The sequence below is a fragment of the Chanodichthys erythropterus genome, chromosome 13 (genome assembly GCF_024489055.1).
Source record: "Chanodichthys erythropterus isolate Z2021 chromosome 13, ASM2448905v1, whole genome shotgun sequence".
Lineage (NCBI taxonomy): Eukaryota > Metazoa > Chordata > Actinopteri > Cypriniformes > Xenocyprididae > Chanodichthys > Chanodichthys erythropterus.
Window position 1 is genome coordinate 6,841,100 of NC_090233.1, and position 22,524 is coordinate 6,863,623.

Consider the following 22,524-nt stretch of genomic DNA (forward strand, 5'->3'; position numbering starts at 1 on the left):
TTTTCTTTGAGCACATAAATGTGTGTGTGTGACCTTTAATACACTTAATACAAACAAAATGAAAAATTCAATTAGAGATTGTGTCAACTAGACTATCCCCTATGAAGGCCTCGTCGACATGACTGCCAGTGGCACAGATCCTCAACAAACCTGTCTCCATAGCAGTGTGATGAATCCAATCTTCAACCAGATGGAACTGGATTAAATATTGTGACTTTCCAATCCCAACCTGACTTGTGACCTGTGATGCTGCCTGAATCATAATAATCAAACCATGATTGTTTGTTGGCCAGAGGGGAACTGGCCCCCCCGACTGAGCCTGGTTTCTCCCAAGGTTTTTTTCTCCATCCTTGCTGCTGTCACCTCTGGCTTGCTTAGTTGGGGACACTTAATATTCCACAATATTACTGATCTGCTTTCATTGACACCATTGTATGAGAACTGAACTGAGCTGGACGATGACATCACTGTTCTCTCCAGAGCTGCTGTATGGATAAATTAACTAAATTAATAACTAATGATTTTTACAATGGAAACGAATCAATACTGAACTGCTGTACAATCAAAACAATCTTTGATACATTATTTACCTGCTATTACTCTGAAGCTAATTTGGAACTATATCTGCATTGTAAAAAGTGTTACATAAATAAAGGTGACTTGACAAAACCATATGCTTTAGTATCTGGTTGAGAAGTCAGTAAATTAATGGAAGTCAAATTTTTTTCTGTGTCTGTGGAAATAAGAAGTATTTGTTTCCACTCCAGAAAGCAGCATCCTAATTTCTAGGATGTAATTTCTCTAGTATCCTAATTTCTCAAATACAGGATATGTTTAGTTTGATGCATACAATCTTGTGTTTATTTGGCATGTTACATTTGTATTTGTATTGTCAGTGCAACTTGTGCTCATAAATTAAAAAGATTTGTGCAGTATAGTAAGCACATACAGATTTGTCATAAAGACTAATAAGGTTTATTAAAATATGAGTGGATGAACAAAAAAGGAACTAAGGAACTTTATTTTGATTATCATCAGTAAATTCAACAACTTATGATGGAGTATTTTATGCATCCTATAGAAAACAATTGTAGAATTAGTTTGCTTACTATAAAATCTAGAAGTGTTTTGAGGCCTCTTGGCCTATGTGACTATAAGGGTCAGATGTGTCTGAGAAGTTAACTTGGCCACTAAGGATATTTTGCTGGTAACTATCCACCAGACAACAGGTGGCTGTGAAATTAATAAGATCATCATTAAGGGTGTCACGTGAAGGCTTCTTGCCTCTGGGGAGTGTTTATTGTTTTTGATACAATGTTTCATTTTGCCTATGAGAAAGGGTTGACCATCAATTGGCAGAATTCCACCACGAGACATAAAGTCAAAAGATGTAGACTAGTTGGCAGTCAGCCACCCTTACAAACAGAATTATCTCTTACATAAGCAACAGCTGCAGTTTAATTGGTGAAATGACTGTGGTAAAAATGTTGGGGAGTACTTGGACTCCAAGAATAGAAAGGGAGGAGAGCACCTGTAAATGAAATCATGGAAAATAACTGTATCTCACACTGTAACAGATAAGAAAAATGTATAAAAACTTTGCACCTTTGCAACTTGACATCTCACTTTGTTGCTTGTCAATAAAGTTAAACTTCTGGGAGCTGGAACTTTGACTCTGAGAGTTTTTCTTTGAGACCAGAACTGAAGGGACACAGAGACATTGATTTTGCCAAAACACTTATTGAATATGTGTCAAATATCACAAAAGAAAGAAAGAATCCATTCAGGTCATGCATTACAGTGATTTTATCACATTTAAGGTTTATTTTACCCCTGCTAACTGACAGTGGTGTATTGCTTTAAAGGTGCCCTAGAATCAAAAATTGAATTTACTTTGGCATAGTTGAATAACAAGAGTTCAGTACATGGAAATGAGTGTCAAACTCCATTGTTTCCTCCTTCTTATATAAATCTCATTTGTTTGAAGACCTCCGAAAAACAGGCGAATCTCAACATAACACCGACTGTTACATAACAGTCGTGATCATTAATATGTACGCCCCCAATATTTGCATTTCAAGGCATTACACAAGGGCAGCCAGTATTAATGTCTGGATCTGTGCACAGCGGAATCATCAGACTAGGTAAGCAAGCAAGAACAATAGCGAAAAATGGCAGATGGAGTGATAATAACTGACATGATCCATGATATCATGATATTTTTAGTGATATTTGTAAATTGCCTTTCTAAATGTTTCGTTAGCATGTTGCTAATGTACTGTTAAATGTGGTTAAAGTTACCAGTTTCTTACTGTATTCACGGAGACAAGAGCCGTCGCTATTTTCATTTTTAAACACTTGCAGTCTTCATAATTCATAAACAACTTCATTCTTTATAAATCTCTCCAACAGTGTGTAATGTTAGCTTTAGCCTGTTAAACATGGAGCACAGCCTCAAACTCATTCAGAATCAAATGTAAACATCCAAATAAATACTATACTCAAATGATCCAACGCATGCATGCAGTATGCATGACAAACATCTTGTAAAGATCCATTTGAGGGTTATATTAGCTGTGTGAACTTTGTAAATGCACTGTATTATAGTCGACAGCTCAGGGGGGCAGGGAGCAGGGAGCGTGCGATTTAAAGGGGCAGCAGCCTGAATCGGTTCATAGTTAATGATGCCCCAAAATAGGCAGTTAAAAAAATTAATTAAAAAAAATCTATGGGGTATTTTGAGCTGAAACTTCACAGACACATTCAGGGGACACCTTAGACTTATATTACATCTTTTAAAAACTGGTTCTAGGGCACCTTTAATTCAGGACCATAACAACCATAGACCAAAGTTTCCCAAACTGGGTTTTGCAAACCCCTGGCTGCAGGGGGGTTGTAAATTAATGAAACTATCCACAAGTTTCCTACGCCCCATGAGGCCTTGCGTCAAACGTGGGAGCGTCTTCCGGTTCGAAGTAAACAAGCTGGACGTGACACTCATTCATTCAACAGTTGACAGTCATTCAAGATTTAACGATCCAAACTTGCGAACATTTGTATTTTACTTATAGTTTTAAGATTACAGCAACAATATTTGAACAATGTTTTACAAGAAAAAAATTTAAAGTAATAGTAATTTATTAATTTATGTCGAGGTGCACATCAATCATGCTAAATCTATCTGATATTTATATCACATAAAAAAGAAAACACATACATATTCAGTTGCGCCTGCTTCCATTTATTTAAGATCACGAGAATGCACAACTCCACTAATGCTTTAAATCCAAAGGCTTACACATTTAGAAATATATTGATAACATACCCTATGTTTACGTCACTTTTCTGAGCCTTTCTATTGATTTTCTTCTAAATTATGCGAGGATTGCAATCCGAGGACGTTTGCGCGATCTCTCCGTCTATCTATCCTGATCCTTTCAGCCAGAGCAACAGAGGGAGCTCATGAGAAGACAACAGGAGTTATGAGTTATACGAGTTAACCGGAGTGTGTGAATCTGTGAAAGATGAAAAGACAGATAAAACATTAAACTAAATAAATACACGATTATAATAAGAATTGTCTTCGTTCCTCAAGCAGTCTCTGATATTTTCCATAAACGAGTGTATTTATTATCGCAATGGTTAACATAACCATCGCATAGCATATATGACAGTGGAAACGCGACTGGCTCTGGCGCGCACGACACGTTAGGAGTCAATAATATAACATCATAAAGCTTTGGTGCTAGCATCAGTGACAGGTGAAGTACAGACAGCGGGTTCATGTATTGCAGGGTCAGGATGCTCTAGTCATGCAGCAGTACTTTTGTGGAGGGTCAGTAAAGTAAAGAGCAATTAAGGGCACGAAAACTGTTTATTGTATTGTGATATTATTAACTAATAATGTAGTAAACTGAGATGTTGTCCCTGAGCGCCGTAACGACATCTCTCATAAAGATTTGCAACTTTGCAAAGTAAACAATGATCCAAAAAACACTTAACCTCTTCGCTAATTAGCACACTAAATACCATTGGTATGCTACTTCCGCCGCCTCACCGGAAGTTGTACCCACGTTCTCTTTTACAGTAGCGGCCCGCGGAAACAGGTGGATAATAACAAAAGGATAAAAAGCTCAAATTGAAATAAATCATTTGAAAATAATCAAAATGAAACTTACTAAAAAGATTAAATATTTTATTTCTTTACGCCATCACATCGACATCAGAACCGTGAACATGTGTCAGTAAGTGTTACTAAATTATTGAAATATTAACTTAAAATCTGAGAGAGTACTAAATAAATACTCACTAAAATACTTAATCAATAAATCAATCATTTATTTATAAAGCACTTTAAAAACCGCAAAGTATACCAAAGTGCTGTACAAGAAACACATTTCACAAAATACTAAAAATAATAATAGCAATTAATTAAGATAAGTAAATACCTAAAAAAAAACTACACATAAAACGCCTGTGAGTTTAAGTAAATATTTCAGGTCAAAAGGGTTCGGCTGACAAAAGTTTGTGAATCCCTGGCAGCCCAGAAGAGCCGAATAATGAAGGGTTAATTTAAGCTCTGATGACGTCAATCTGTATCACATGTTCACGCCGCTGCCAGATCCAGTCCAGTGTGTGCAGCAGACCGGGATGGAAAACAGGAATGGCGACGGCATAGCTACACTGCGCGAGCTAAAAATCAATTAATTCTCATGTGATGTTGTATTCCAGACAAACGGGTATTAATAGCATCCGGCTTAAAACGTAGACGGACCACCAGTCAAGGCAACAATGGAAATCTTTGGAAATTCAGAGCGCTTTAAGGTTTTTCCACCTCTGGAATTAGGAAATGACAGCACGTCTCCGATAGTTTAAATGCAACTTTTACATCTGGTTTAGGATTGCCGGCTTTCAGTGAACATGTTTAGATGGACTCGTAGTTTTAGGTCGTGAGAAATTATCGCAAGCTGATCTGAGCCACAAAACGCGATTAGTCAGCTAGTTTCGTTGTATGTTTTAGCTGTTTTTGATTTTACGCTTACATTTGCGTTTTTACAAATATTAATAATAGAAATGGAATTTTTAATGTATCTTTTATAACGTCGTTTAATCTGTAATAAAGCTCCTTTTTTACAACGAGACAAACAACGGTGGGCTACGTTAACTTACCTGTAAAAATGAGATCTCTCGCCCCGGGCATCAAACTCATTACCTCTTTCTCCAGAGACAGCTGGTGAGTAACAGGCCCATGTAAACACAACATACTTTTGTACAGATAACATGCTTTATGATGTTACATTTATCCCATCATGTGGGATTTTATTGTAGAAGACGTGATTATTGATTTTTGATAATGCTATTGATTTAAAGCTGCTTAAATGTAATCTGCAATGCAGTTAGTGCTAATATGCTTCTCAACATGTTGAATTCACTATTTGATTTAATTAGTTTTATTAAAAAATAAAAGTTTTTTTATTTATTAAGAATCTTCAATCACAGTTTAAATATGCTTATGCAAATGTGTGTGTCTTATGAATGATCAGTACCAAAGAAAAAGCACAGACAGAGGACTGTGACCTAGGCTAAATGTCAAGAGGTTTCTCTTTTGCAGCTTGCATAGCCCTCAGACTGATGTACTATGTGTTAAGCATGCTTCCCCCACAGGAAATATAAAAAGAAAAAAAAAATATTCGCATAGATCATTCAGTGTGTGTGTGTTTGCCTTAGGTGAAGTGTTTTCCTGCACGTCACGTAATGTGGTTTCATTTCTATCACAGCTTCGCTGTTTTATGTAATAAAGCAAACACCTTAAGCTTTCACCAGACTTGACTTAATGTTGCTTTTTTTACTTGTAAATAATTTTATTGAAACGTTCCTTTCATTTATTCCTTTTGATTAGGTACAGATTCTCTATCCTCATCCTCACATTTGTCTTCTACACCAGCTACCACCTCTCTCGAAAGCCTATCAGTATTGTCAAGGTAATAAAAATTCATAGACCTGGAACCTAAACATTAACTAGCTAAATGATAGGTCTGACCTGTAGAGAAGACATGCAACAAACAGATTTTTTATATACAGATAAATTACATGATTGCATATATATATATATATATATATATATATATATATATATATATATATATATATATATATATATATAGATGATATATATATGATATATATATGATATATATATGATATATATATATATATATATATATATATATATATATATATATATATATATATATATATATATATATATATATATATATATATATATATATATATATATATATATATATATATATATATATATATATATGATATATATATATATGATATATATATATAGATATATATATGATATATATATATATATATATATATATATGATATATATATGATATATATATATATATATATATATATATGATATATAAATACATTAATATATAATATAATATGTTTATTTATTTTTTTTCTTGACAGAGTCAGCTGCACAGAAACTGCTCTAATGTTATTCATCCAGCAGACCTCAACATCACTGACAATGATACCTGGTGTGATTGGGCTCCTTTTGGTGAGTTTGATTCTTTTTTATATTTGTGGAAGCTTGTTTCCACCATGAAATAAAAAAAAAGGGGAAATTGCAACTTTAATTTTCAGCAACCATTACTCCAGTCCTTAGTGTCATATGATCATTCAGAAATCATTCTAATATGGTGCTTTTTTTTGCACAAGTAACAATTATTATTTAATAATGTTAAAAACCGTTGTACTGCTTAATGTTTTTGTGGAAACAGAGATAATTTTTTCAGCATTCTTTGATGAATAGAAAGTTTAAAAGAACAATTATTTGAAATTAAAATATTGCACCATTGTGTTTTTACTGTCACTTCTGAACAATTAAAATGTCCTTGCTGAATCAAAGAATTAATTAGGTCTTACTGACCTTAAACCTTTGAATGGTAGTGTATATTAACGCATCAATCTCTGTCTTCGATTCAGACCGGTACAATTACCAGAACCTATTTGGAGTGTTGGACAACTGCTTCCTCGTTGCATATGCTATCGGCATGTTCTTTAGGTATGATATTGGATTTTTTTTGTTGGACTGATGTGTTTTGCTTGAGATATAACACCTGCTTTTGAAATATTTTTTGACAGTGGGATGTTTGGAGAGCGGTTGCCCTTGCGTTACTACCTGAGCACAGGGATGCTTCTCAGTGGCCTTTTCACTGCTCTTTTTGGCCTGGGCTTTTACTGGCAAATTCACTCTTTGTGGTATTACTGCTTAGTTCAGGTAAGCTAGTTATATCATAACTATAAACCAATGTGAAAAGGTGTGTTGGTCAGTGAAAAACTTTGCCAGAGAGAGAAAGAGCCAGAATTGCACAATGTGAAACCAAAAAACAGAAGTGATTCTTCTCCAATGGCACGTTTCTTGTCAGGAGTGTGTTTTCAAAACAAAATTAAAAGCATTTTGCGTATTATCAAATAAAAACATCATAAGTGTTTGATAGACAGAAATTGATCATGTTGAACATTTTCTTAGCCCAGAGTTATTTCATAGTAAGTCTTGAGTCATGTTATGTGTCACAAGGCTAGCACATGACCGAACCATGCAGATTACTTTGCTTCTTGAACATGTCAGACTCATGTGCTCATCAGGTTTGCTGATTAATGTGTTTTTCTTTTGCAGGCCTTAAATGGGCTAGTGCAGACTACAGGCTGGCCCGCAGTGGTGGCGTGTGTTGGGAACTGGTTTGGGAAGGGAAAGTAAGTGACTGTCATATTCTGTGCTGCTTGCTCAGTATTTGTGTTGTTGACAGTGCAGAATTGTATCTGTATTTTCCACAAACACAACTAAATGCAGATCTCCACAGTACACTCCTGCTGCCACAATGCCTAACCCTTAAAAAAAACATTATTGTGCTTTAAAATCAACATTAAACCTCAATTGAAAACCATTTTACTACAATAATATGACACATTTCAGAGTGAAGCAGGATATATAACAAGAAAATGGCCAGCCGGTCTGATTTTTATCAGTAATTGATTGGATGGTGAACAGTGTTTTGTTTTTGTTTTTTAATTATTATTATTATTTAAGAGAAGAGACAGATATAAATTTGAGTTAGCAAAACAATTCCAAATAACTATTTATAAGCTATTTATTAACTTTATCCAGTAACCTGCATCGGCTAAATTATGCCAAGTCATTACATTTTATTACATTTTGATTAAAGACTCATGGTAACACTTTACAAAAAAGGTTTCATTTGTTAACAGTAGTTAACTACAATAGTTAACATACTGTAAACTAACAATGAACAATGCTTCTTAATTTATTAATTTAATGTTAACCTTAACATTTACTAATACATTATTAAAATCAAACATTATATCTGTTTAGTTAACCTTGGCTTAAAGCCCTGTGAACTAACATGAATATGAACATTTTTTATGAACATTTTTATTAACTAACAATAACAAAAAAAGGTTGCATGTAAATATATATTGTTCACTGTTAATGTAAGTTAATGCATTAACTAATGTTAACAAATGAGACCTTATTGTAAAGTCTTACCATACTTTTTCATGTTTGAAGTATTTTTCTTATGTAGTGAATAATTATTTTTCTTTTTTTTCCCTTATTTTTTTTTTTTTAAACAACTTCATTGATTATTTGTGCACACAATAAGATAAGATACATGTATACAACCATTCAAAAGTTTGGGGTCAGTAAGATTATTTTTTATTATTATTTTATGTTTTATTTTATGTAAGTGACAGTACAGAAATCTATAATATTACAAAATTTCAATTAAATGCTGTCTTTTTGAACTTTCAATTAATCAAAAAATCCTGAAAAAATGTATGATTGTTTCCACATAAATATTAAGCAGAACAAATGTTTTCAAGAGTGATAACAATAGTCAAGTCTCCTTCATTTAACAATAATAAATGTTTCTTTAGCAGCAAATCAGCATATTAGAATGCTTTCTGAAGGATCGTGTGACACTGAAGACTGGAGTAATGATGCTGAAAATTTTCAGCTTTGCCATCACTGGAATAAATTACATTTTAAAATTTGTCAAAATAGAAAACGGTTATTTAAAATTCTAATAATATTTCACAAATTACTGTTTTTACTGTGTTTCTGAATACATAAATACAGCCATGGTGAGCATAAGAGTCTTAATGTAAAAACATTAAAAGATCTTAAAACCACTAATAAAGTAAATAGGGTCCATTTTGATTTCATGTTGACCTTGAAATTCCAAATTCAATATAACTGCAAATAAGTTTATTGGTAATTGATTGTCAAAGTGCCAGGTTGTGCTGTATATTCAGTCCTCCTGATGCTCTGTTCACACAGGCGTGGATTCATCATGGGAATCTGGAATTCTCACACCTCAGTGGGAAACATTCTTGGTTCCCTCATTGCTGGTGTCTATGTGTCGTCCGCGTGGGGCCTGTCATTCATTGTGCCTGGTATCATCATCGCTTGCACTGGAGTCATCTGCTTTTTCTTCCTGGTTGAAAGTGAGTCTCACATGTTTTATCGGAGGGGAATTGGCATATTTATGCATCCATGTTGTTTACAAAGACAGGAACAGAATCACAACATGCGGTTTCTCTTTTACAGAACCTGAAGATGTGAACTGTACACCACCACAACACCATGTGAGTTCATTAAATATTTTAAAAATTAATTTGCTCCTGCTAAAAATTTGACTATATATCTACTCAATGAGACTTTATGCTGGGTTCACACAGTTTGATTTAGTTTTCGTCTTGCAGTGTGACTCCACTAGCTGCATGTTACTACCATAATTTCACGTAACTTGAATAACCAGCTAAACAGCAGTTCTCCCCTCCCAGCTGTTTCATATGTGAGCAGAGTTGGAAACTAATAGTGTGAAAAGACTCATTGACACATTAAAATAGTTGCATTACCTTTGGTCTCTCATTTGCAACAGGATAGTAAACAACACTGTAGTGAATTGGCTTAGAAATGGCCTGAGAATTGAAAGCAGAAGTTATGGAAGCATATTTCCACCATGGAATAAAGCAATTCTCACAACTGCGAGTTTACATCTCCTAATTCTGACTTTTTTTCTCAGAATTGCCAGACGTAAACTCACAATTGCGAGAAAAACAGTCAGAATTGCGAGATGTAATCTGACTTTATAACACTCAATTGTGACTTTATATCAGACAATTCTGACTTTATAACACACAGTTGTGAGTTTGTCTCACAATTTGGACTTTATAAGTCGTATTTGTGAGTTTATATCACACAATTCTGAGAAAAAAGTCAACTGAAACTGAACTGGTTTTTAAAATCAGAATTTTTTCAACACTAGTAGGCATCATAAACTTGCTGACTTTGTAAATGGTTACATAAGAAAAACTGGGCTTATACACTAAACGACTGACACTACCAGACTTACAAGCCATTCCGAACATGGCCAATAAAAACAGTGTGTTCTAAATTCAATCCTCCGACTGGAAGGAATCATAATCGGAAGCTAATAATGATAAAAATAAAAATAAAAATTGCAGTCTGTGCTCATCATACATTGTGATTTTCTGTGAAATCTGTCAACTCGGACTACCCAAAATGGCTATAACTTTGAGCAACTAGTGTTGACTCCTCCATACTGGAAATCAGGAGGAAAAGCTTTATATGCTGAACAGATTTAATTTAGGCTTTTATTCACATATAAACATTCATCAGCGCACACATTGGTTATAGTAAACGGAAGCTCAAGCATGTTCGCTTGACGTGCGAGAACCAGTGAGGTTCATTCTCGTGTTGCGCAGCACATTTGAGCTTCCACAAGAACCAATAAGGTTTTTTCTCACGCTTGAAGCAGGTTCGGTTGATCTTCTGTTTATGTTTACTAATCAATGTTTATATGTGAATAAATGCCTAAATGAAATCTGGTGATCATGTCTTCAGAAAATTTGGACTAAATCGCTCAATTTATATGGACTAGTTTTATGATCTCTTTATGAACTTTTTGAAGCATCAAAGTGGTAGTTGCATATCTGTCATTGGAGAGTACAGAACTGGCTCAAATTTTATTAAAAATATCTTCATTTGTGTTACGAAGATGAACAAAGTCTGTACTCAAAGTATTGTCTCTTAATGTTCTTCCTTGAACAGACACCACCTCCTTTACCTCCCTTATATAACATTAACAGGCTCTAATGTGTTTAGGAGAGTGTGGAGCAGGAGCCTCTTCTGAGGAACTCGTCCAGTAATGAGGAGATCTTCAACAGTCACACATCCACAGCCGTGGAGCCGGTGGAGGATCACACAGAAGCCATCAGCTTCAGCGGAGCGCTCAAGATTCCTGTGAGTGACCTGTTATTCTCAGTTTTACACCCACAGTTAGTCAGAATATATAAGGAATTTATTTTTAAGAGATTGTGTTGACCTGATCAGTTCGTTATTCTGGATGAGCCCATCTTGTGAAGTGTCCAAAAATAAATAAATAAATCATGCTTTTGCTTTATTTTTTTTACTGAAGTGTACACCTCAAAAAAAAAATTTCTTATTATTTTTGTCTTGTTTTCTATTAAAAATAATTTAAAAAACAAAACTAAATATTCTTAAATCAATGGACATTTGCTTGAGAAGATTTTCTGGAAAAAAAACATAAAAATTATTTGAGTTTGTGCTTAAAACATGAAAAAATCTCGTCATTGAGAGGAGAAAAATAAACTTAATTCAAAGGATAAAACAATATTATTTTTCATACCACACTGACTTTTTTTTTTTTCTTAGCATAAAATTTGGATAAATGTTTCGGTAAACAAGACTTGATATCTTAAAGGCATAGTTCACCCAAAAATAAAAACTTTCATCATTTACTCACCCTCAAGTTGTTCTAAAGCTTTATGAGTTTCTTTCTTCTGTTGAAAAGAAGATATTTTGAATAATGTTGGTAACCAAACAGTTTCTGGTCCCAATTGACCTCCATAGTATTTTTTTCACACAACGGATGTCAATAGGGACCAGAAACTGTTTTGGTTACCAACATTCAGCAATTCTGCTTCTAAAGTAAGTGTATCTTGACTTAAGAATGTTTAGTAATATGTAGTGGAAAAAAGACAAATACTGAGTATGAAAATCATTTTTTGCTATGTATAAAGATCGTCTTATTAACATTTTTAGATTTACATTAGCACATCAAAGAAAGCGCCTTGGAACGCTACTTGCTGGAAGGTCCTTGTGAAGTAATCCTAGAAGGTGATCTTTGGTTGGGTTCCAAACATACTTTTAGAAAAGAATCCAAGGCATTTCTTCTGAGCCAAAAAAGTAAAAAAAAAAAGAAACAAAAAAGCCTGACACACTCTGAGGAAGGCTGAAGGCCAAAATACATCAGTGTGTAGTATTTTAGCCATTTTTAATGTTTCTTTTGTGTTAGCTATGATGTTAATAAAGACTTTTTTGGACCAGAAGAAGTATATTTTTAGATTTACATTTAATCATTTAGCAGATGCAAAATAACTTCTATGAGGAATGCTAAAATAAGCAATTCATCCTAATTAGTAACATAGGAAATTAGGAAATATGATGTTGCAAATTTGATACGGTATTTACAGAAGTAAATATCATAGTGTCATTGTTGCAAAACATATTATCTTTATTCTGCAGGGTGTGGTGGAGTTCTCCTTATGTTTGCTTTTTGCCAAGTTGGTCAGCTACACCTTCCTGTACTGGCTTCCTTTATACATCGCTAATGTTGGTAAGAATCCTTCATCAGATTCTCTCAGATTCACTCGGCACTAATGCACAAATAAACAGTCAAAAAATCCCAATAAATTCCAACAAATCAGTCTGCTCTCTTCTTTAGCTCATTTTGATCCTAAAGAAGCTGGGGACCTATCTACATTGTTTGATGTTGGAGGAATTGTGGGTAAGCACGTAGATATGGCTAAAATAAACCAAATATTTACCATAAGAAATATCCAAGTTTGTGTTTTTTTTTTTTTTCTGTGTTAGGTGGCATCCTGGCTGGATTGATATCGGACTACAGTGGGGGCAGAGCCACTACTTGCTGTGCCATGTTGATTATTGCTGCTCCTATGGTGAGTTGCAATTGTTCTTTTGCCTCATTTTTGCCCAGACTTTGGGCAAAATGTCTACAAAATAAACACACATCGCCTGTTTAAGCAATATATTGTAGATTGATTTGAACTATTCATAGTATGTAAAAGCATTGCATTTTCACTTATCCATTAACTAAAGCTAATCGATTAGCTTTATTAACCATCAAATTTATATTTGGGAGTTGATTCCAGTTCTAATGTGCAATGTTTATGTCAAAAGACACTGATTTTCTCTGTAAATGTTCATCATAGCAGATTGTGCTTCCTAGAGAAAAGCATAAAACTGGCAAGCTTGTAACTACAAACTGTGAAAGGCTGTCAAAGTTTGCTCACAGTTTTTACAGACATCTGAAATCTTGTACACACAACGCCCTCAAGCTCGAGTTTACCCGTGAACCTCTGTAAAAGGATGGACTGGTTTCTCTTTCCTTGGAGAACTGCTGCTTATTCATATTTGCTTTTCTTCCTCAAGCTGTTCCTGTACAATAAGATCGGCCAGAATGGCTTGCCAACCACAATTGGTGAGTACAGAGTACCAGGGGTTTTGGTTTTGTTTTTGTTCGTTTTTTTTGGTTTTGGTTTTGAGTTGTTTTATTTTCTTGTTGTTGTTTTGTTTGTGTTTTTTTGTTTTAGACAGAAAAATTAAATTTTTGCATGGCTTGTTTGCAATGTGATTTTAAAGGAATAGTTCACCCAAAATTAAAAATTATCCCATAATTTACTCACCCTCAAAGTCATTCTAGGTTTATATGACTTCTTTCAGCTGAACACAGCCAGAGTTATTAAATAATGTCCTGGTTCTTCCCAGCATTGTAATGGCATTGAATAGTGTCAGATTTTGAAGCTCCAAAAAGTGCATCCATCCATCATAAAAGTAATCCATATGGCTCCAGTGGGTTAATAAATGCCCTCTGAAGTGAAGTGATGGGTTTTTGTAAGAAAAATATCCATATTTAAAACTTTATAAACTATAATCACTGTAATGCGTTTTAGCATGCACAATCTGCATTCAAGCATTTTTTTTAGTTGTTAAACTGCATTAATATGAAGTTTGCTTTTTGCTTTTTTTTGCAGTCTATTCAGGCTACAATATAGCATTAAGTAATATATTTTACATTGTTGAATGTAAAGGCATCAGATGATTTTGTTAATTATCACAGTTATCTTGTGAATATTGATTCCCACAAATGACAATATGTCTCTTTTGTGTCTGTACCTCCTCCTATGCCCTTTTCTGACCTGCAGGCATGTTGCTGTGGTGTGGTGCTCTCGTGAATGGACCCTACGCCCTCATCACCACTGCTGTGTCAGCTGACCTAGTAAGCGCTGGGCACCTTTCCTCCATGTGCTCTTCACATGGACATTTGTAAAGTTAAAAAAAAGGCTCAAAACAGATATACCAACACTGACCTTTCAAGTCTTTCAGTCAATAACTGATCAATAAACCGTTTTGTAATGCAACAAGCTTCATGTAGTGTAAATTTCATAATGTTTTTTTTTTTTTTTTATCTTTTAGGGAACCCACGAGTGTCTGAGAGGGAACTCTAGGGCACTGTCCACTGTGACCGCCATTATTGACGGCACTGGATCAATAGGTATGCATGGAATGTGAGATTTTTTTTTTTTTTTTCTCTTTTTAGCCTCATGTTATAATAATCTGACAGTGAATTTTAAGTTTTGTTTATGGCACTAATGTTTTTAAAAGGTTATTGACAGTAAATTTAAATGTAACAATCAGAAACCAGTGTTTGTTTTGAAAACTTCACACTGTCCTGGGATGGCCGTCTCGTGTTGTCTAATGTGTTTGGTGGCCTCTAGGTGCCGCTGTTGGGCCTCTGTTGGCTGGTCTGATCTCTCCCACCGGTTGGAACAATGTTTTCTATATGCTCATTGCTGCTGATGTACTGGCCTGTCTGGTGAGACTTAATTTGCAGTTTATCATAATGATTGTGTATTCCAGTATTATCTGTTATATTATCCAATAAGTAATAGCGTATGGATGTGTGTTTTCAAACCAGTGTCTCACTGTCTTCTCTTTATTTCTGTAGCTATTGTCCAGACTCGTCTATAAGGAGGTCAGAGGATGGTGCGGATACACTACAAGGCAGAGAGGGTGAATATCCCTAATTCACTCTTGTTCTTTGCGTTTATGGTGAAATATGTAAGGAGATCCTGAATATATTAATGTAAAATGTATATAAAGGGCTGTCAATAGATACAATTTTTAATCGTGATTAATCAATTAATCAATAATTATTTTCTGTACAGCAAAGTAAACTATTAGATTGAAGGGTGATTTTTCACAAAACTGTATTTTCTGCAAGCTTTTTTCAAGATAAATGATACATTCCAAAAAATGACAGTTGGAAACTCCAAAAGGACACCAAATAACCAAATGATATAAGGACTCCATATAATTCATAAATTTATGCACACCAAAGCACACATGAAACATTACAGAACAAAACTTTTCAAAATCAGTATGTGTACAGTATATATTATCAACAGCAAAGAGCTTTTGTTGAGCGTTTTAGGGTGTGTTCACACTTGTAGTTTGGTTGATTTGGTCCAGACCAAAAAAAAAAAAAAAAAAACATTTAGTCTTGGTCCGATTAGCATTCAGATTGGCAATTTTAGCACCAAACCAAAAGATACTGAACCTAAAGGCATAGGGATGCATTCACAACCTGATTTGTCGGATTTTATGACCTACCAATCATCCAAAACAATGCGGTGTGCTGAGATAAATGCACTTCTTGTGTGTGCGTAGCCTGCATATAATGGTATTTTGGCCAGCTGGGAACTCGTGAAGAGCTTATAAAATGTGTAAAGAAGTCAAAACAGCAGCGGGAATCCCTCTGTCACACACAAACAATCTGCTGCATGGAGACGCGCGCCTGATGCCTGTGATGGGCAAACTCGCTACTAAAAAAACGATATGCATGAGGATTCTGTCCTTTTTAGGGTCACATCTTTCTGTTTTTGGTTCGGTTTACATGCCTTTGGTCCATGTTGTGTTCATATATCATTCGAACCACACCAGAGTTTGTTTGGAAAGATGGAAAAGATGGGTCTCGGTCCGCACCAGGGTTCGGAATGCAGCGTTCACACATGTTCAAATGAACCCCACAAACAGAGCAATCGCACCAGGGTTCGTTTTAATCGAACCAAACATGACAAGTGTGAACACACCCTTAGAACTTGTTTACATTTTAGATGTGTCAAGTTGTGATACTGAACAGGACCATATGGAGAAGCCAAAAAAAAAAAAAAAAACATAAACCTAAACCACCTGTCTGGACCTGATATATATATAGTACATGGATCCATTCAGAATTACTAAACACAGCAACATATACATGACAGATAAAAACATTATCCTGAATATGTTTGGAAACAACTTAAACATACAGAAATGTGTCTGTGCAGAAATACAATGTGTGAAGCATTCACTTACTGGATAATTGGAGAAGCGAGTTAAAATGATCTGATTGAAAACAGAGAAGCGAAACCAAGTTAAAGGGTAAGAATAGAAATTTCTGCCTATCAGGGTTACAGGTGCTTGCTATAATCCAACTGCGTGGCGTAAATTATGTTAGTCCTTCATTAATTTATTTGCGTTAAAATATTTTAAAGCGTTAATACATGTGATTAATTCAAAATCCTTAACATTGACAGCCCTAATTCAAATTCATGCATACATGTATACATTAAAATGCCATATCTCTTCACCTTAAGATTGTCACAAAGATATTGAATATTGAAATGTTTAATTAAAAAATACTTGTATAAATATAGATATTATGTCTACTACAAGACAAAATTTCCTATGATGGCAAAGCTAAATTTCAGGTGTCACATGATCCTTTACAAATCATTCTAATAATAAGCTGGTTAAAAAAAGAAATAATTAAAAAAAGAATAATTGTTTTGATTATTCTTCAATAGTTCTTCATCTTTAAAGGTGCCCTAGAACCTTTTTATACAAGATGTAATATAATTCTAAGGTGTCCCCTGAATGTGTCTGTGAAGTTTCAGCTCAAAATACCCCATAGATTTTTTTTTTTTTTTATTAATTTTTTTAACTGCCTATTTTGGGGCATCATTAACTATGCACCAATTCAGGCTGCGGCCCCTTTAAATTGCACGCTCCCTGCCCACGGAGCTCTCGACTATAATACAGTGCATTTACAAAGTTCAAACAGCTAATATAACCCTCAAATGGAACTTTACAAAATGTTTGTCATGCATATTTCATGCATGCGTCAGATCATGGTAGTATAGTATTTATTTGGATGTTTACATTTGATTCTGAATGAGTTTGATGGTGCTCCGTGGCTAAAGCTAACATTACACACTGTTGGAGAGATTTATAAAGAATGAAGTTGTATTTATGCATTATACAGACTGCAAGTGTTTAAAAATGAAAATAGCAACGCTCTCTTGTCTCCGTGAATACAGTAAGAAACGATGGTAACTTTAACCACATTTAACAGTACATTAGCAACATGCAATCGAAACATTTAGAAAGACAATTCACAAATATCACTAAAAATATCATGTAATCATGGATCATGTCAGTTATTATCGCTCCATCTGCCATTTTTCGCTATTGTTCTTGCTTGCTTACCTAGTCTGATGATTCAGCTGTGCACAGATCCAGACGTTAATACTGCCTGCCCTTGTGTAATGCCTTGAACATGATCTGGCATATGCAAATATTGGGGGCATACATATTAATGATCCCAACTGTTACGCAACAGTCGGTGTTATGTTATGTTTTCGGAGGTCTTTTAAACAAATGAGATTTACATAAAAGCAATGGAGTTTGAAACTCAATGTATGTCTTTTCCATGTACTGAACTCTTGTTATTCAACTATGCCAAGTTAAATTCAATTTTTGATTCTAGGGCACCTTTAATAGTACTTTTACAGTGATATTTTCCATGCTGTGACATCATTGGCAGATGACTTTATCAAGGTCTATTTTTAACAGTCTATATTTAGTTAGTGGCATTTGAATGTGCTGAATGATGCTTCTTGGGCTGATTGCCATTACATGTACTTGATATTAGTGGCAGCCCAAAATGTAGACCGCCATGACCAAAGTCACACTGTACTTGAACTAATTGGGCCTTCCTGCTTTCAATATAATTCAGTGAAGGCTATTTTTAGTGGTTGCAAGGCAATCACAATTACTCTAAAAGCTTGTGACCCACCTTGGGAGTTGTTAGTTTTCACTGTTTTCCCAAATGGCTGGCAGAAATCTGTGTGTTGAGGTGGAAAATGATGTATGCGCTTCAACTGCAATATCATTACATTTCTGACACCCTTGTAATTATCAGTCAGTTTTTGTCTCAAACTAAATCCGGTATTTTCCATTAACGAAAAATGCTCAGCTAAGCCATTTTTGTGCTTTTTACATACATTCATTCCACTAATGGTCTCCAATAGCCCCCTTTGACACTTCCACCACAGGTGGTAATTATTTGATCTGGTCTGTGTTTTATTACATTGAGTGAATCTGATGATTAATAGGGAAGCATTTAATTTTGTACCATGTGTTTGCAGTGGTTTCATCTGCTCTTTTCTTTCAGGTTCAAAGAGATCTGAGCCGCCTGTGGAACAAGTGAATATCACACCTGCGACGGAAAATTACCTGCAGCATAACGACAAAAAGGGACCAAGGATTGATTCAACACACCAAGCCTTTTTATGCCCCAGGGTTATTTTATATGAAAATTGTAACATGAGACTTTCATCCTTTTATACTGACAATGGAACAAAGCTCAGCTGCTGAGGTGAAGGAGGAGGAGAGTTACACACACCCTCGTCCTCATGTCGCCTGAGCCGGACGAACACAAGAGAATCACTAAGCTCTTTCATTTTAATACAGGATGCTTTAGTGACTGATACTTAATCCAAATGTACCTTTTTTCTCACATTAAAATATGCCATCAGTGCTTCGTCCTTTTAATCTGTGCGGCGTCTGCGTGATTATTCATAACCTCACACACTAAGTACATTTCTTGTTTGTTATTGGCCTGGCTGGCCGTGTGATTGAATCGAACGTGCAGTATGTGCGGTTGAACAAGACCTGAGTAAGTATTTCAGTAGATACTGAAGTTGATTCATGTATGTAGACACTTAATGACTCTCAACTTTATATAATAGCAGGTAGCTCTGAACCTCTCTGCAGCTTTGTATGTAGAAAAGCACATTGCTGGTAGCTTGCTTTCTTGCCTTAGGGTGCAGATACTATCACCTTTTGTCATATGATAAAGCGTGTGAACGGCAAACAGTCATGGCTGCGGAATGATGCTCAGTAATAAATAATTTCTGAAGACATGCACAGGACCTTTCCATCTGTTTAAAAGCAAAGTCTCCCATTAGTCATTAGAATTTTGTTTCAAAATATTAAATTATGATTCATACGTTTTATTTTATTAATGCCATGTCCAGTTCATTGTCACACTATATGAGGGTAAGTTGTCATAATACAACCTTCCATTAAGCATTTTTAGCATCAATTTTAGAAGCAAAAAACTATTTAGTAAACATCACAACTGCAGGTAAAATTACACTGAAATACAGCTTTGCCATCACAGAAATAAATTATACTTTTAAATATATTAAAATAGATAATCATTTTTTATTTTAAATTCTAATAGTATTTCACAGTATTTTTGATCAAATAAATGTAGCTTTGGTGAGCATAAGAAACGTATTTTAATGCCAAAAAAAAAAGGCAGACAGATTTGAATTAAGTCAGTGAATTATGAAGGAAAATGCAAAATTAACCTTATGCTCAGATCAAAGATTTATATTGTACAGACAAATGTACACATCTCGAGATATACAGTATTTATACAGGTGCTGGTCATATAATTAGAATATCATCAAAAAGTTGATTTATTTCAGTAATTCCATTCAAAAAGTGAAGCTTGTATATTATATTCATTCATTGCACACAGACTGATATATTTCAAATATTTCTTTTAATTTTGATGATTATAACTGACAACTATGGAAAAATCCCAAATTCAGTATCTCTGAAAATTAGAATATTGTGAAAAGGTTCAATGTTGAAGACACCTGGTGCCACACTCAAATCAGCTAATTAACTCAAAACACCTGCAAAGGCCTTTAAATGGTATCTCAGTCTAGTTCTGTAGGCTACACAATCATGGGGAAGACTGCTGACTTGACAGTTGTCCAAAAGACGACCATTGACACCTTGCACAAGGAGGGCAATACACAAAAGGTCATTGCAAAAGAGGCTGGCTGTTCACAGAGCTCTGTGTCCAAGCACATTAATACAGAGGCGAAGGGAAGGAAAAGATGTGGTAGAAAAAAAGTGTACAAGCAATAGGGATAACCGCACCCTGGAGAGGATTGTGAAACAAAACCCATTCAAAAATGTGGGGGAGATTCACAAAGAGTGGACTGCAGCTGGAGTCAGTGCTTCAAGAACCACTACGCACAGACATATGCAAGACATGGGTTTCAGCTGTCACATTCCTTGTGTCAAGCCACTCTTGAACAACAGACAGCGTCAGAGGTGTCTCGCCTGGGCTAAAGACAAAAAGGACTGGACTGCTGCAGTGGTCCAAAGTTATTTTCTCTGATGAAAGTAAATTTTGCATTTCCTAGAGTCCCAGAGTCTGGAAGAAGAGAGGAGAGGCACACACTCCACGTTGCTTGAGGTCCAGTGTAAAGTTTCCACAGTCAGTGATGGTTTGGGGTGCCATGTCATCTGCTGGTGTTGGTCCACTGTGTTTTCTGAGGTCCAAGGTCAACACAGCCGTATACCAGGACGTTTTAGAGCACGTCATGCTTCCTGCTGCTGACCAACTTTATGGAGATGCAGATTTCCTTTTCCAACAGGACTTTGCACCTGCACACAGTGCCAAAGCTACCAGTACCTGGTTTAAGGACCATGGTATCCCTGTTCTTAACTGGCCAGCAAACTCGCCTTAACCCCATAGAAAATCGATGGGGTTTTGTGAAGAGGAAGATGCGATATGCCAGACCCCACAATGCAGAAGAGCTGAAGGCCACTATCAGAGCAACCTGGGCTCTCATAACACCTGAGCAGTGCCACAAACTGATCGACTCCATGCCACGCCGCATTGCTGCAGTAATTCAGGCAAAAGGAGCCCCAACTAAGTATTGAGTGCTGTACATGCTCATACTTTTCATGTCCATACTTTTCAGTTGGCCAAGATTTCTAAAAATCCTTTCTTTTTATTTGTCTTAAGTAATATTCAAATTTTCTGAGATACTGACTTTGGTATTTTCCTTAGTTGTCAGTTATAATAATCAAAATTAAAATAAATAAACATTTGAAATATATCAGTCTGTGTGTAATGAATTAATATAATATACACTTTCACTTTTTGAATGGAATTAGTGAAATAAATCAACTTTTTGATGATATTCTAATCATATGACCAGCACCTGTGTGTGTGTGTATATATATATATATATATATATATATATATATATATATATATATATATATATATATATATATATATATATATATATATATATATATATATATATATATATATAATTTTAAGTACAATGTAAAAAGGTCAATGTTGTAAAGGAGTTCAAAAGTTGTCCAAAAGTTTTCACTCCCTGGTTCTTAATGCATCATGTTTCCTTCTTGAGCATCAGTGATTTGAATTTGAACCTTTTTTAATAGTTGTGTTTGATTCCTTCAGTCGTCCTCAGTTTAAAAAGATGGATCTCAAAATCATACAGTCACTGCTGGAAAGGGTTCAAATATGCAAAAGATGCTGGAAAACTGAAGAATTTTTGGGACCTAAAGGATTTTTATGAAGAACAGTGGGCAGTTTAACTGCTCAGGACAAACAAGGGACTCATGAACAAACATCACAAAACAAAAAAGCGTCATAGATCATCCAGGTAGCCACACACAGTGTTAAGAATCAACATACTTTTTAATGTGGTCATTTTTATTAATTCAGCTATTTTTTTTTTTTTTTTTTTTTTTGTCTTGTGGACTTGTAAACATCTTTTATGTAAAATATTATATTCATGACAGTACTAAAAATATAACATGCATGATTTGTATGATTGCTCTTATTTTGTTAAAGTTATTCACATTTTAACAGATTCTGCAAGGGGTTCACAAATCACAACCTTTCAAGCAGCACTGTATATATTTTGCTGTCGTTGTGATACAGGTAAAGTTAAGAATAGGTTTGGTGGTATAGTTTAAACTGATAAGTCAACAGTGTAATTATAGCTGTAAATACAGAAATTAATTAACAAGCAGGTATTTTTAAATTATAAGTAAAATGTAAAAACCTGTAAGTGCATTGTATCAATTGATTAATTTAACTGTCAGTACAT

General features: G+C 34.9%; 1 protein-coding gene across 2 annotated transcripts; it reads left to right on the forward strand.

Moving 5' to 3' along the window:
- The first annotated feature begins 4,627 nt into the window (after positions 1-4,627).
- Positions 4,628-19,102, forward strand: slc37a2 (solute carrier family 37 member 2). 2 transcript variants are annotated; one of them, XM_067406400.1, is made up of 18 exons: positions 4,628-5,233; positions 5,900-5,981; positions 6,496-6,586; positions 7,015-7,093; positions 7,174-7,309; positions 7,709-7,785; positions 9,389-9,555; positions 9,659-9,696; positions 11,240-11,377; positions 12,683-12,773; positions 12,882-12,944; positions 13,031-13,116; positions 13,610-13,658; positions 14,383-14,456; positions 14,654-14,732; positions 14,956-15,053; positions 15,186-15,298; positions 18,735-19,102. In XM_067406400.1, exons 1-17 carry the CDS (start codon positions 5,178-5,180, stop codon positions 15,252-15,254), a joined length of 1,473 nt encoding a protein of 490 aa, XP_067262501.1. In that variant the 5' UTR covers positions 4,628-5,177; the 3' UTR covers positions 15,255-15,298; positions 18,735-19,102. The 2 variants fall into 2 exon arrangements, with proteins under 2 accessions (XP_067262501.1, XP_067262499.1); XM_067406398.1 differs by having other exon boundaries at positions 15,186-15,250.
- The last annotated feature ends 3,422 nt before the right edge of the window (positions 19,103-22,524 follow it).

Bases quoted from the DNA above. Each gene is read 5' to 3' on its own strand.
- slc37a2 (XM_067406398.1), top strand. From the start codon at position 5,178: ATGAGATCTCTCGCCCCGGGCATCAAACTCATTACCTCTTTCTCCAGA. The intron at 9,697-11,239 runs GTGAGTTCATTA...TAATGTGTTTAG, and splicing joins GTACACCACCACAACACCAT to GAGAGTGTGGAGCAGGAGCC. The intron at 11,378-12,682 runs GTGAGTGACCTG...TTTATTCTGCAG, and splicing joins GCGGAGCGCTCAAGATTCCT to GGTGTGGTGGAGTTCTCCTT.